Genomic DNA, 15,837 nt, shown 5'->3' on the forward strand with positions numbered 1-15,837 from the left:
TACCAAAAGCTTCACAAAGCAATAAAATTTAAAGCCCCAGTACAAGCCAAGTTCTTTCTGAAGGAAGGGCTGGAAACAGCTCCCCTGAAGCAAGGAGAAATGACTGTTGTCATGAATAGTGACAAGGTGTCATAATCCCTTCATTCAGCAAGAGAGCAAAATCTACACTGTAGAAATTGTGAAATCTGACTCTGTGCTTAGTCCCATGCATCTTTTCATTTTAAACATCTTTAAGGGAATCAAATCCCTCCCACAAGCCCCTGACTCACCGTTTCTGCACCAAGTGTCTGCAGGCCTGTGTAGGTCCTGTCCAGCTGGAAAACACAATACAATATATTAGCCAGGGCAAAGCATTATATTAGCTGGAATTTACAACACAAATTGTTTGAAAGAAGCCTCAAACTATGTGAGTTGAGCAGCATTGCATCCAATATTTTGAGGTCATAAGGTCAGAAATCTGTGTGCTCTGAAAAGTGCTCTCCCTCTCTTCTGCAAAAAATTCAGCCATGACCCAAGGCCCACACTAAAGGGGAAAGGAGCAAGAAAGTTGAAGGAAATAAGATTGTTGGGGGAATATTTCCATCTAAGGGGAGTCCATCTTCAAGCAGTGTCCTTTTTTATTCCTTATTCTATCAGGAATAAGGAAATATAAGGAAATATTAATAATGAGAAAACCTCTGAGTTTTTAACTGAGCAGCACAAAGGCTGTGTTTACACTATAGTTTTTGATTAAGTAAGTGCTCACACCAAGCCATCAGCTGAAAAAGAGGCACAACATCCCAGAGGCACCTGTTAAAGCACTGTAGAAGCAGCTGGGTTTGAGAGGTGTAGGATGTGCCAGGCACAGAGGAGGCCTCAGCTCACTCTGCATCCTCACAGCAGCCACAGGCTCAGAGTGAGAACAGCAAGATTTGCTGATCTGAGCTCCTGTGGGCCATGGACTGGCTCAGTTTTCTTCTGTAGGCTGAGTTTCCCTCACTGTCCATCACAGTGTCAATAACTTCTCCCCAAGTCACATCTCCCCTAATACATTTTACTCAACATCTGCATGAAATGTCCCTAAGCTGCAGGGGAATATTTTCACCCTCCTCTCTACTGGCTATACTTAGGGTTGTAATGAGGTACCTTATTTAGCAGGAAATTCATCAATGCAGGCAGAGTTCAAATAAAATTAATGCTGCTCAAAGCAAGAGGAGACTAACCCAGCTCAGGACTTAAGCCCACTAATGCCAGGGACCACTAATTAAAAGGAAAAGGAGCAATGGCCTAGTTACCAGGACTGCTGCATACTGGAAATCCCAAGTGCTGCAGGGGTGAATGAGTTGGAAAAGGGAGCTTTCTTCAAAGGGAATAGGGAATCTCAGCCCTCCCTGCCCTCTCTAACAACAAAGATAATCATTAGCTGATGTGAGTCTGTCCTGAAGGAACAGAACAGACATGGCAGCCACTTTTCCAGTGGAAAGACAGACCTGAACCACCCTGTTAGGTTAAAGCCAGTGAAAACACGATAAAAATCTCAAATTTTAGGGAAAACCCAGGTGAGCACTGCTGTTCTGAGCACATTCAGCTCCAGCTGCTGCAAGGCTGGGCTCCCTCCTACTGCATCAACTCCATACAGCCAAGGTAAGAGGCTTTCCTGGATCTGTTTCAATTCTCCAGCTCAGCTATTCATGAGAAAATAACCACCAGGACACTCATAACACAGAGAGGCAAAAGCACATGCACAAGCACAGCCTCTTCCAGATTATGCACAAGAGCTCATTTAAACACCTTTCTCTACAGTATTTTGTTCAAATACCTTCAAATTGTGTATGATATCAATCCTTTTGTTCTGGCTATCCTTGAAGTGTATCTGCACTCTCACTGGGAATTCTCCCCAGCCTCTCCTGGTCAGGTGAAACGGAGGTTCTCTGCAAACAAATGGTGATTACATTTTGATGCACAAGTGGTACAGCTCTAACCTCCCTCTTTTTCAGAAAGCCAAAGACTGTTTTTCTAGCTGACAGCTAAAGCTATCATCAGGTCTGCTTTTCACCACAGAGAGAGTGTAATCATAGCAATGAGAATTTTATGGCTTTGGACAGCTGAAAACACACTTTGACTTTACACAAGGGGACAGGGAAGAAAATGGTAAAGCACTGCTGGATGAGACATGTGGGAAACGAGTCTGCTATTTTTAAAAAGAAGACAAAATAAGGGCTGTGCTATGTCAAATGAAAAGCACTTGGTTAAGAAAAACACAAGTCAGCTCACTGCAAGGTGAGATTCCAATGCAGCATTTTGCAATCACTGCCTGCTGCTCCCTATCTAGTAGCAAAATGCACAGGTTTCATATAACACCAAGAGAACAACACAGGGACAACAAGGGAAAATTAATCACTGTCATTCTCCAAGCTGAAAAAGAAGGATCTGTAACATTTACTTCTACTCTGTACTTCAGCTTGTTGTTGTAAAGGCAAATATATTTTTTTCACCAGAAAAAAAAATGCAAGAGGTTTAAGAGCGATTTTTAGTCCAGAACATAAATGCTCACTACAATGAATGGGACTGCAACACCAGGAATCCATTAACCAGGTGGGATTAAAACAGAAGATAACCAGTGGTTATCTTCTGTGTCTTTTGAGAAAGGCACAAAAAGACAGTAATCAAATGAAATTTGATATGTTACAGAAGAAATACAACAGAGTTTGCTTTTGTCCTGCTCAGAGTTGTCTCCCCAGAAACATAACTGAGCTGCACCAACACTTATTAACTCAGGAAAGTCTTCCTGGAGTTGCCTTTCAGGAGTTTAATTTTGCCAGAATTAAGCTGTCATTCTGTGCTAAGCAGTTCTTCCCACACTCCTCCCTCCAGGAGGCAGCTAAGCATCCCATGGAGAATCATTTCTTAGGGAAGAAACCAACAACTATTTGAAGGCATCCTCCCTCAGTCTTGTCCAAGGAAGAAGGATGAAACACTGACAGGGCAATTCCCAAGAGAGAACTTCCCCCACCAGGGTCACCTGGACACAGGTGTGGGGTAAGGCTTGGGAGAGCACAGGGAAGCTGCCCTGTCCCTGTAGCACTGATGGGAAATCCTCAGAGCACAGAGCCAATGCCACTGATCCCACACCATGGAGAAATATTTTGGAGTGGGATATTTGTGCCCAAACACACAGGTAGCATTAAAAATATGGGCAAATCAGATTTTGGAGATTCCTCTTTATTTTCCACACTGCAATAGAGGGGTGGTAGAAAACACTTTGTTTAGCACCAGAAGCCTGAGCAGCAGACAGTGTATGTAATACAAACAGGAGAGGCACAACCCACATCAACAGCAAGAAATGCAACACCTGAATGCTTTTTCTCAGAAGGAAATTAAAAAAAACCCTAAGCCAACAAACCTGTTTGGCACATTTGCTACATAAAAAACCCTCATTTATTTTCACTACTATTTTGGAGTAAGCCAAGTTAAGCTAGAGGTTAAATACACACATGGAGTATTAAACCAGGAAAAGTAGTTGTTAGTTGGCACTGCAAGCCTGGCAAGCATGAAGACTGGAATAATTCCTCATTACCTCACTTCTACCAGGTCATTGGGTTTGTAACTGGGGTGGAGGAAGAACCAAACTTTCTTGACAAAGTGATTTATGCTGGGTTCTCTCCGAGAGCCTCGGACGTACACCATCCATTTATGGGTTGACTGATCATTTTCTTCTCTCTTGTCAGGGGGAATGTACCTGGCAAAGAAATGAAAGAACAAACACAAGATAAAAATCCCAAACAGACAAATACTGCAAAAAGTATTTTGGGAAAGATAAGGCACAAAAAAATTGGGGATGTTAAAATGCCTGCGGGAACTGTGTCCCCTGTACATTTCTGCTCATTTGTCCTTACTCTGACAGTTCATCCAGGAACAGATACAGGACCCATAATCTACTCCAAATTTCTAACATTTCCTCTGCCATATGACATTCACCCATTTAAACATTTGGCTCTTAATTAAAATGATTAAATTTTAACATTCTACTACTGTCAAATTTCTTATCCCACCCTATTCTGAGCTATAGGAAGTAAAACCACATCAGAACACAACATCAACAGCTCTGCTACCATAAATACAAAAAAAAATACAATTATTCTCAAAAAATTTAAGCAACTTCAGTCAATACTTTGTTCTGGTTCCAGCCCTTCAAGAAGCAATTCTGACTCTAAGTTTTGTCAGCAAATGTCTGATTTATTCTGTGCAAAAGACTGACTTGAGTAGAGCAAGGATGGAGAGTTAAAACCTGGAATTGTCCAGTTTGCCAAAACCAATGCCTTTCTTCACCAATTTCCTTGAAGATGAAAAGTTACACATATTTACCTCTTCTTCTTTTAAATATAAATAAAACCAGTATGAAATAATTTATTTAGACTATTCTGAACTTGTACAATTTTCCTCATTGTGGTTGGTGGTGCACTGCTCTCTTGGGGTTTTTCTTCTGTTTAAGAGACCCCCACACTGTACCCATGGACACACTGAATTAGCCAAGTAATTCAATTAGCCAACACACTCAATCAGGACAACTTGCTTTTCCAAATTTTCAGGGGAAAACTTCTGACTTGATCAAAAAAGGCTGAAAAACTTCCCTTCAGGGAAAGAGATCTTAAAACCTTTGCACATATATAAAGTTATAAATAAAACAACTACTAAAACACCAGTTCCTTCCACAAAAAAATCTTATGCTGAGACCAGAGGAGGGCTGCCTTGGCTACTGCGATTATTCAAGGGTGACAGCTTAGCAATTTCATTTGTCTCCTAATTGTAACTTTCTATTCAATTTAACCCTGAAATAAAGGAGCATCCCTCAGGCTCTGGATACTAACTTGGAGACGTTGCCAACCACAATCGTTTTCTTCACATAAAGTCGTGAAGTTTCATCATTTGACAGTCCGGCATTTCGTTGTCCTGGTTTTTGAGAGCTTGAAACACCCGAACTGTCCTGAGGGTAGGGGAAGAAAAAAAAGGCAAACAAAAACCCAAACATTCCTCTTAAACATCATTTTGTTTGGTGCTAGAAAAGTAAGGTGTTGTTAAAAAAACAACCAAAAATCTGCATAAATGAAAGACCGACAAGGAATCATCCCTAAAAATACTCAAATTGCTCTCTAGGCACATGGAAGCAACTCAGGCATGTAACAATGCCTGGCCAAGAACACTCTGCATGGCTGTGCTGAGCACACATGCTGTGACATCCCATGGAGCTGAGCCACAGCTTAGCCTGCGTTTCAAAGCACTGCCCCTGCACTATGTGAAATAAAACCAGGCATGGCCAGAATGGCATTGTGATTGTCACTAACCAGGAACAAAACTCAATCACCCATGAGTGGGGGTGAAAATCTAAATCTTTCCCATTCCCAGCCTCTGCTGCTCTGAGGGACTCTGGGGCTGCCTCACAGTGAAGAATTGAGGCTGGGTTTGAGGCAGGAGAGCAGCCATAACCTGTCACTGCCATCCAGGCAAACCCACAGCCATACCCTGGCACAATAATTCCAGCCTCCCTGTAACACAAACCCAGCTATCAAGCAGTGGCCAACACAATGATCTGACCAGCCACTATGCCAACACAAGTACAAGTGCTGTTTGCCTGGGACTGAGAGGCTTTTCTACAGCCCTGCTGGATGAAGTGTCTGGCTGGAGAGAAGGGACTGCCATCCTCCAGTGACCACAGAGCAGCCCAGAGGATGCACTCTGAGCACTCACCAGAGGAAGCTCAGTGTGGGAAGCACTGGATTCACTGAGGAACCCTTCCCCTTCCTCTGCTAAGCCAGGGATGCCTCAAAGTGGAGCAAGGAGTCACAGAAGGCTGGGATGGCTCCTGCTCCTCCTCACCCCCTCAGCCTCCTCTGCACTGGTCAGAGATGCACCAGTGTGCTGTCCCCAAGCAACACAACTGCTCCATCCACCTGTGCCCCCAGCACAGAAACAAGCTCTATTGGCCTGGTGGTTCACAGCACAGGAGGGCCCACATCCTGTAGGGCTCATCTGCCTTCTGCCACAGAGCCAAGGCAGAGCTCCAGCAAACTGCAGCCCTGCTGTCAAGGGTGTCACACTGCTTAGTGGAGGCAGGATCACTGCTCCTTCTGCCATGTATTAGGGCAAATTATTCAGCTGCAGATGGCAGCCATTCACTGAGACATACCCACCCCTGGCTGTACTCCTCTGGCAGGCTTGACCACTTAGAGGAACTGAAAGGAAACTGAAGAGTTTCACCTCATTTCACATTTCACCTGCAGACACTGAGTGAGCCTCCCCAGTGGAGCTACCTGCAGCCAACAGGTGAAGCATCTGTGTGGCTGCACAGAGAGCCACAAAGGGAGGGACTGGATCCAGGTCAAAAATAACCCCCCAGAAAGCTTGAAGGGACACTGACAGAACACACTTTTACTTGGGTCAGACTGGTTCACTTGAGGAAATGGTGCTAATGCACAACAGCAAGCAGAACCCAAGAGGAAAAACAATTCTCTCCTGTATGGTTGCACCCAGGCTCTACCAACTCACACTGCCAGGGTGAGCTAATCCTCCAGTGCTACTGTTTGCACTACAGGCTGCTGAGGAGGCCAAAGCCCTCCAGTGGATCCCCTGTTCTGAGCAACGCAGTCCCCATGGGCACCCAGAGCCAGCCAGCACCATTACTCCTGAAAGCTCTGCAGGGAACGACAGACTGCTCTCCTCTGCAGGCTCCACCCTCCCAACCTGCCTTCCAACCACACAGCACAGCCCAAGCCCAGGCTGGGAAGCACCTCCTTCCCCAGAGGCTGTGGCCAAGGCTGGCAGAGCTGTGCTGAGCCCACAGCCCTCCCAGGCCTGCTGAGCTCACTTTGGGCAGCACTGAGGTAAGAGGAGGTACCCACGTTACACACACTTCAGGTGGCCTCACAGCAAAGCCAGGCTGAGGGAGTGGGAGCAAGCGGTTGGAGAGGGTAAGAAACACATCTTCAGCAAGGTGGGTGAAAACATGAAGAGCTCCTGGTGCCAGCACCGAGTCCTCAGAGCACACACCTCCACCAAGGTGACCAGCACTCGAGTTTTACTTTACCCGGCCAGCATTTCTGCTCTGTCTCTGCTCCAGGCTGTTTGGCAGCCGCTCGTCGGCGTCCAGGCTGCCACTGTCCTTGTCCAGGAGAAAGTCATTGTGCTGGGACAGAGAGTCACTCTCTGAGTGGTTGGCAGAGGGGGTGTCTGAGCCCTGGTTAGCTGGAGATGAAGATCTCGAGGGAGATTCCAAGAACTTCTTGATTGAAGGATGATTAAGAATTGTTGCGTCGCATGACCTGGTCCCCTGCAACGAAAACATCAGGAAGATCTGGTCACCATTCCCCCAGGAAGATCTGGTCACTGTTTTCCCCCAGGAAGATCTGGTCACCATTCCCCCAGGAAGATCTGGTCACTGTTTTCCCCCAGGAAGATCTGGTCACCATTCCCCCAGGAAGATCTGGTCACTGTTTTCCCCCAGGAAGATCTGGTCACCATTCCCCCAGGAAGATCTGGTCACTGTTTTCCCCCAGGAAGATCTGGTCACCATTCCCCCAGGAAGATCTGGTCACTAATTCCCTCAGGAAGATCTGGTCACCATTCCCCCAGGAAGATCTGGTCACCATTCCCCCAGGAAGATCTGGTCACTAATTCCCTCAGGAAGATCTGGTCACCATTCCCCCAGGAAGATCTGGTCACTACTCCCCCACAGCTCAGATAAAAACAAAGCTGTGCCAGAAGAGAAAAAGTCAATGAATGAAGAAAGAGCAAATATTTAATCAGCTGCCCTGCAGGAAAAACAGATGCTGCAGAAGATAAAAGCTTAAAAGGGTTCTACAGAACCAGTAGCCCAAACTGGATCTGTTCCTTCACACCTTGTGATCTCAGAAACTCACTGGGTTTTGGAAGGGAGGACTGCAGCCCACTCAACCACCTAAAACATCCCTTTGAAAACAACCTCTTCCTGTGCAGCCCCCTCCAGTCCCACCCCACACAGGAAGGCCACAGCTGCCCAGCTCCTGCAGGCAAGCAGGACAGGGAAGTGCATCAGGCCCTGCAGCTTTGATACTCACTGGCAGCCTTGTCAACACCTCTGAGGCAAGCTACACCCTGGCTGCTCCCAGAGCCCAACAGGGGATAAGTAATAATGTGCTGAGGCATGCTTGCAAACTTTCCTGAAAGAAAGTCAGAGCTAATCTTACATGCTCCTAAACGTGCAAGGGGGAGGGGAGGGCAGGTAAGTGTTCAAATCTCTCTTGTTTTTATCATTACCATGACAAAGGCCCTTCTTTTTCTCTTGCATTTGCTTTTTACCTCTGAAGTAGAAGGAAAACATCCATCAACTCAAAACAAGTGTCCCCTGGGCACTTCCTGACCCAGGCACCATAGCTCCCTGTCACCTGGGTGTGAGGATGAACCAAGTGAGCAGGAGCCCCTGTTCAGCAGCAGAGCACTGACAGCCTCCCTTCAGCTCCTGCAGCCACAGCTCAGAGGCTCCTTCCCTGCCCAAAGCACCTGCACCAGGCAGGCTGGAACAATTATTCATGGGGCATGTCACAAAGGAAAACAAATCAAGACACTGACTTGGGATTCACTTGTTGCTTTGTTTGTTTTGTTACTGGTTTTGTTTGTTTGTTTTCTCTTTGCAGTTTTATTTTTAACCCACATTAAGTTCCCTGATTGAGAATTCTGCCAACATGACTGAGGGGGAGGCAGACAGCAGCATCACTGCAGAGCAGAACTGCCCTGGAGAGGGGGCAGCAAGAGTGGAGTTACAAACATTGTCCCACCTTGGCCTCTGAAGGACCATTCCAGAACTGCCTTTCCAACTGTCCATGACATGCACGAGTAGAGCAGTTACCAACTCTCAATTACCAGCTTGGGAGAGTTAAAGCCATTTATCCAAAGGCAGGGACACACACACAGCCTGCCCAAAAAACCCCAAACCAAACACCTCTCCTTTTGCTTTACCTCTAGCCAAGTAAAATGACCAACATCTTGTCCAATAATTTGTGGGAAAACATAATAAAGCACAATCATAAGGAATCCCAAGCCTCAAAACTCAGTAGCATTCAGTTTGAGCACTGTTTATATTTATGAGAACAGGTCAGGAGCTTGTAAATCATCTTCCCAGAAGTTCTGAATTAAATTACAAAGACTCCTATTCTACCAGAAGCAGAAACAAGATAGTATTTCACTGCCTGGTCAAACATACATGAGCCACAATTAAAAACAGACAACAAAGAAAACTGAAATCAGCAACAACTTCAAAATTAAGGAAAAACTGACTTAACCTGTGGCCAAATCAGGACTTTCAGAAAAATTAAAAATGTAATCAAAGATACACCCATAAACTCATAGAAATTATTGGAAAACTTAATAAAGCAAGGAGGCACCAGTAAGTTTTGTGAATACCTCAAAACAATTACAGAATACATTATTTCTGGAAAATGTGAAAACCACCAGGGGAAAAAGCAAACACCCTGCATGGCAGGACAAAAAGAACAAGGAACAGCACAGCTCCTGCAGACACATGATGACAATGGACAAAGGCACTTACAAAGATTAGAACTTAGGTCACATTCTTCAGCTGCCTACACAAAAATCAAAGGGGGCAGAGAGCTCTCCAAGCCTCCCGAGGCTACCACAACCTTTTCAAACTCCAATTGCTCCACTCAAGTTCAGAGAGGGAAAAACAAGCTGAACCTTCTGTTTTTACCTCACTCCAAATCCTCTGAAGAGCTCAACAGGAAAACCAGGAACAGCACTGAGAGCAAGTGCTTGGAAGAGAAATTCTTATGGGATTGGAGGGAAATCCATATTTGTAGCACTCAACTACAGCTTCCAAAAATTACTGGAAATCAGATCAACTTGAATGGAAAAGATGGTAACAAAATGCCTCCATTGGTAATGAACTACATGTCATTTGGGAGTCTGTACAATCATGAACACCCTGCAATTAGCAGTCATTAAGGACAGAGTGCTCAGAACTGGGGTTTAACTAACAGGGTTTGAGGTTTTTTTCATCTTGTGAATTTTTAATCACTCTGTGATATCTCCTTGATTTATCTCCTGCTTTACTGCTGCCATCAGTCTGTTCACCAGCCATTAACAGACTGCCTGCCAGGGCAAAGGGAAGATGGTTTCACTGCACTGCCTGAAACTCAAGCATCTCGAAATTTTTATTATTTTTCTTTTTCCCTGAAAAGTGCCCAAATGCATCTGTTGCTACTCTCCTCCTAAGAAACAGGAAAACATATTCCACACTTATCACAGCTTTGCAAGGACAAACTGTGCAGTGTCTGAGAAACAAGGTGCTCTCAGGGAAAAACAGAGGATGAAAAAGAAAAAGCAGAGTATTTCAGAAACCAGAACCAGGGGCTGCTGAACAACTTCACAACTGCTTCTTCAAGACTCCTGGAGGAGCTGTCAAGGAGTCTTGAAGACTCCTCCAGGTACCTGAGGCTCAGCAGTGGCTGCAAAGGTCTCCTCTCCCAGTGCCACCCCACTTGCAGTTTGTATTCCACTGTGTCATAAATCACACCTCAACACCAAACATCAGCTGAACAGCCACTGAGCTCCACACCTTCCTTTGCAAAGACTCCCTGAAGTGTTGTTGTTCCCAAAGGAGTTTTTACCTCTCCAGCCTTGAGGAGCCCAGCAGAGGCATAATAGTTAGCCACAATGCAGGCACGCAGCTTGTCCATCATCCTCCTGGCTTCAATCAGGCGCTGCAGAAAGGAAACACAGAGCAGTGGTCAGCACTGCAGCAATCCCCCACACAGCAGCATCTTAGGGATTTATAAGAACAAAGCCTTTATACCTGATCTATCACTTCAATTTCGTGTTCTTTACTCTTCATTTCGACGGCAAACTGTTCCTTTATAATGGTCTCAATCTTCTGCACAGTAACATCTCGAGCTGTACAAGGCCACACAAGGAAAAGAAAGGAGGAAGTTTTTACATTTCTATTTTTGAGGCTCCATTTGAAAACAAAAAGACCAGAAATCACTACAGAAGTGAAGGGATACTAAGTTCAGCACACACATATAAAGGGAAGGATCATTTTCTTCCAAAAATAAGTTATGTCTTAACAAAAACCACATGTATCTTTTAAAGCTGGCTTATGTGGAGAGCTGTTTTTCCCTTTTTAGGTCTGAGATGGCAAAAAACAGAAATTGGGAAGAACAGGGCCAGTTTGCTTACTGTGCCCCAGTAAAGCTGTAAACAGTAGAAGGAAAACTCCACAGTGCTGGCCCAGCCCAGCTGCTGGAGTGAGCTGGAACACCATAGACACTCTTCTGCTCTCCTTGGCCACATGCACATCCAGGAAATTTACAGCACCTCACACAGCAGGAATAAAGCAAAGCCAGATTTATACAGCCCCGGCACCAAGTGCAGCCTGCTCTGGAGTGCCTACAAGCTGTTTATTACTCACAAAGGAAACACATTAGCAAAAGCTGCTCTCTACCTCTTGCAAAATCCTCTTCCAGCACAGCAGACAAAAAAATGTAACCCTTCAGCAGGAGTTTACTGACCTTGGTGGAAAGTATGTAGCTTAGGATTTCAAACTGTGCAAATACCTACAGCAAATTAGTGGCTAAGAATGGAATTGGCATATTATCATATTTTTCTAGGACATGTATAAACATAAGAAGAACTATTCTTTTTGCTCTACCTACTGTAGACTTTAATATCACCCTTCATTTAGGGCACCTCCATTACATCAAGGGGTTTCAAACAACTTCTGGTTTTAGCAAATTCTAAGCCAGAATGTGGCAAAGCAGGAATGACACTTCTAGAAGAAAGCCTGGAAAAGGTGCTCCAGCCTGTGTCAGCCATAAAGTGACCCCACTATAAAGCAGATCAGCAAAAGTCTCCCTTGGTTTTCCCTGGAAAAATCTCACATTGTTTCTACATGAAACAGGAGGCAGCAACACAAAGACTTTGGCTTGAGCTTCAGAGGAAGCATGTGCCCTCCTAAAAAGTACATATCTGTTTGAAGAGGTTTCTAATATCACTGGAGAGAAGGGAAAGAAAAGCAAGACAAAGCTTTGCTGGCATCTTCCAGCTAGCACAGATAATTTTACTGTCTCATCAGGTTCCACAACAGGAGTGAAGCAACTTATGCCTCTATATGCAACAGGGGTGTTCTAAATAATTTTCTGTCTTTTCACATACATATATACACACAGCATATATATATTTTTTGTGTAGTTTATGTATATATATACATTTTTTAGGACCAGAAATAGTTCAAGCCTACATTAAACCATAATTATGGTTGAATCTGTATGAGTAAGGCAAAATTAAAAACCAGAGGGATATAATTTACCTCCATGAACACCAGGATGAGGAAATTCTCGTGCAAGGCTATACCCTTAAAATAAACCTCAACAGATTAAGGCATTAAGGTATGGTTCAGAAAGGGACAACTGCATCTCCTTCCAAGGCTGATGCCATGCCACAGCAGCATCATGATGATTCAAGCACTTAAGGATTTGTGGTTATATTACAGAGGCTTTTAAGAATATGTTATATTCATTTTTTCCCAGCTTAGTGTCAACCACAGTACCTCATTATGATCATGTTAGTGAAATTTGTGTAGTTAAGGAATTCCAGTACTGAAAGCTGGAGATCCTCCATGAAAAGAAGAAAGAAGCCAATTTGGAGGAACCTCCTGAAAGCAAAGTTCACTTTGGCAAGGACAGTTTTCCAAGGCCCTGAGACTCTGCCTGCTCATCATAAAGACCTTGGGAAAAGTTGCTTCAGAAGCAGATTAAAAACCTGCCTGCAGTCCCTGGGACACGCCAGAACAGAGCAGCCAGGCAGGGCAGGCAGCTGGCAGTGGTGACATGGCCAGCCCCAGCACAGCTGCACTGGGCCCTGCACAGGGCCCCTGCCCCACGTGGCACACAGGACCTGCCCAGAACACATCTAACCCAGAGCTCAGCCCCCTGCCACCTGTCCAGGGCACAGCATCCTCCAGAACATCACCCACTGAGCCATCCTCCGGCCCTCTCCAACTGGCAGCTCCAGCTCTATTCCTGGATCTTTTTCAGAGCCCACAGCCAGCCTCAGCTTTCTCACCTCCCTGTTTGTCAGCCCTTCCCATCACGATCCTCTCTCACTAGCTGTGCTATGCCAGAAATCAGTAGCCCACTCCCTGCCCCCGGGGCAAGCAGCTCTGCTCTCATTTGCCCACAGAGACTGCAACCTGTGCCAGGCACTCTGCCAGCAGGCTGCTTCCCAAAGCAAGCACATCCCAGCGTGCCAAATGCAAACCTACTCATCCAGCTACCTGCTCCACTACACTTCTTCATCCATCTTTCCCTCAGTCATGCTCCTCTTCCTCCTCTCTTACATATTTCAAAGCTCCTTCCTTCTCCCTAAATTATCTTTTCTACACTTCATCAAAGAAGCTTCTTTCTGCTTCATCTGCCACCTCTTGCAAACATTTGTCATCTTCCAACAGCCAGTGCATGTACTGCAGGGTTGTGCATCTCTTTTACCCTGCAGGGTCATGGATTTTTTTCTCCTCCCCAAGCTGTACTGTGACCTCTATGCCCCAAAATGTAAACAACTTGCCAATCTTTCCCAGAGCAGACTTCAGCCACAGAACAAATACACAGGCTGAGAACATCTCAGCACAGGAAGATGGACTGTAAGTACTTTAGGAAGCAACATGAACCCAAGTGCTGGGGCCATGGACAGCTTGTGCTCCATCCCCTATCACACATCAAAGGCTGCATCCCCACACCTTACTTCTGGTCCAGATAGCAGGAAGAGATGACTCCACATAAGATACATCTTTATTTGGCTGCACACAGGTATCACTACCTGCCTTGCTCAACATCTGTCCATGCCCCTAACTCCCACCCCAGCCTTTTCCTGACCAGTTTACAGACAGCACACACATCCACAGAGTTTCCAATTCCACAGCTCCTACCTGACTGTTCGGCTGCTTTGTGCCGCTTGTTGGGATGTGTGACAGTGATGTCCTCATAATCAGGGTCCTTCTCTGCGATCACTCTCTTGATCCCAGACATGTTCTCTACTCCACTAGCATGAAAAATAAAAACCAGAGTGACCATCGGGGCAGGATGGGCTTCAATCTCTCACCATGTGGAGGCCTGTGGTGCACCTCCCAAGAGAGAAGGGAAACCTCTCTAGAGGGGTATTGATCATCGCACAGGTTCACAGCTGGGAGCTGCTTCTGTTCTGCACAGCCCAGGAGCTTCAAATGCCTCCTGACACCTGCGTCTCACCAGAGCGCGGGTGCTCACAGCCCCAGCAGAGCTGCAGTGGCCGAGCCCAGTGCCCCCCGGCAAAGGGCAGCCGAGGAGCCCCGTGTCCCCCGGCAAAGGGCTGCCAAGAGCCCCGTGAGCCGTGCTCCCCACCCGTGTCCCCAGGAGAGCGGGGCTCTCCCCACAGGCACCACGGCCCGTGGAAGGGCAATGCTGGTCACTCCCAGAGCGTGGGGCCAGCGGAGGGGCCCGGGTGCCTCAGGACAGCCCGGGGCTCACTGCCGCGGGTCACACACCAGCTGTCCCTCGCCCAGAACCGCTCAACCCGAGCCACGACCCTGCCCGTGAGGGGGCAGCGAGTTCCCCGATGCGGGAGCACGGCGGGGCTCGACCCGCAGGCGTGAGGGGGCGCGGAGGCGGCCGGGGGGGCGGTGTCGGCGGTGCCGGTGTCGGTGCCGCCCCGGGCGCGGAGGGCGGAGCGCTGCCCGCGGCCGGTCCCACGTGCGGCGGCGCCGCTCCCCTCCCCCGCCGCGCACACAAAGCCGCCGCCGCGGCCGCGCTCCTTCCCTGCGCTCCGCCCGCCCCGCCGCTCACCGCGCTCCGCCGCCCGGCCCGGCCCGGCCCGGCCCCGCCGCCTGCACCAGCCGCCCCCGCCCGCCGCGCCGCCCGGGGCGCTCAGCGCCGGCCCCCGCCGGGCCGTCCCGCCGCCGCCGCCGCCGCCATGAGCGCAGGGCCGAGCGCCGCCCGTCACGGCCGGGGCGGGCCCGCGCAGGCGGGCAGAGCGCGGGGGGCGGGGCGGCTGCCGGCAGGTGCCGCCTCACGGCCCGCACCGCCGGGGGGCGGGCAGCGGGGCGGGGAGCCCTCGGGGCGGAGCGGCCGGGACGGGACAGGGACGGGAACGCTGTGCGGCTCCCTCAGGGCGGAGCGGCCGGGCTGGGTCGGGACAGGACAGGGGGACCCTGCCGCTCCCTCAGGGCGGAGCGGCCGGCACAGGCTGTGGGGCAGAGCGGCTCCCTCAGGGCGGAGCGGCCGGCACAGGCTGCGGGGCAGAGCGGCTCCCTCAGGGCGCTATGGCCGGCACAGGCTGCGGGGCAGAGCGGCTCCCTCAGGGCGCTATGGCCGGCACAGGCTGCGGGGCAGAGCGGCTCCCTCAGGGCGCTATGGCCGGCACAGGCTGCGGGGCAGAGCGGCTCCCTCAGGGCGCTATGGCCGGCACAGGCTGTGGGGCAGAGCGGCTCCCTCAGGGCGGAGCGGCCGGCACAGGCTGTGGGGCAGAGCGGGCGCTCGCCCGCGTCAGCGCAGAAATCAAATGGGAGATGCGGTCAGGTTCCTGTACGGAGAGATGAATGCAGTGATTTGATCCTGACTTGCTGCTTGGAACAACCGTGTTTTAATGTGTTAAAAGATCTGAGGGAGACTTTTTAACGTGGAAGATATTTCACGAAAGGATGACAGAGGTGCTGCAGTGTATTCAGAGAATGGCAGCGGAGTTTGGGAAGGGGCTGGAGCACAAGTGCCATGAGGAGCAGCTGAAGGAGCTGGGGGTGTTTACCCTGGAGAAAAGGAGGCTCCTTGTGGCTCTGCACAACTCCCT

General features: G+C 48.3%; 1 protein-coding gene across 2 annotated transcripts in view; it reads right to left on the reverse strand.

The window, feature by feature from the left end:
• The window catches only part of YEATS2 (YEATS domain containing 2), a 49,192-nt gene extending 34,323 nt beyond the window's left edge, over window positions 1–14,869 (reverse strand). Inside the window, exons 1-9 of one of the 2 annotated variants that reach the window (XM_059479218.1) lie at window positions 14,838–14,869; window positions 13,946–14,058; window positions 10,820–10,917; window positions 10,635–10,727; window positions 7,061–7,303; window positions 4,848–4,963; window positions 3,557–3,718; window positions 1,799–1,910; window positions 270–314 (exon numbers count right to left, since the gene is read on the reverse strand). In XM_059479218.1, coding sequence (XP_059335201.1) covers window positions 270–314; window positions 1,799–1,910; window positions 3,557–3,718; window positions 4,848–4,963; window positions 7,061–7,303; window positions 10,635–10,727; window positions 10,820–10,917; window positions 13,946–14,045 — 969 coding nt within the window. In that variant the 5' untranslated portion in view covers window positions 14,046–14,058; window positions 14,838–14,869. Of the gene's footprint in view, window positions 1–269; window positions 315–1,798; window positions 1,911–3,556; window positions 3,719–4,847; window positions 4,964–7,060; window positions 7,304–10,634; window positions 10,728–10,819; window positions 10,918–13,945; window positions 14,185–14,837 lie in introns of those variants that run through there. The other variant, XM_059479217.1, reaches the window with a different exon arrangement.
• Window positions 14,870–15,837: the final 968 nt, after the last annotated feature.

The sequence above is a fragment of the Ammospiza nelsoni genome, chromosome 10, assembly GCF_027579445.1.
Source record: "Ammospiza nelsoni isolate bAmmNel1 chromosome 10, bAmmNel1.pri, whole genome shotgun sequence".
NCBI lineage: Eukaryota > Metazoa > Chordata > Aves > Passeriformes > Passerellidae > Ammospiza > Ammospiza nelsoni.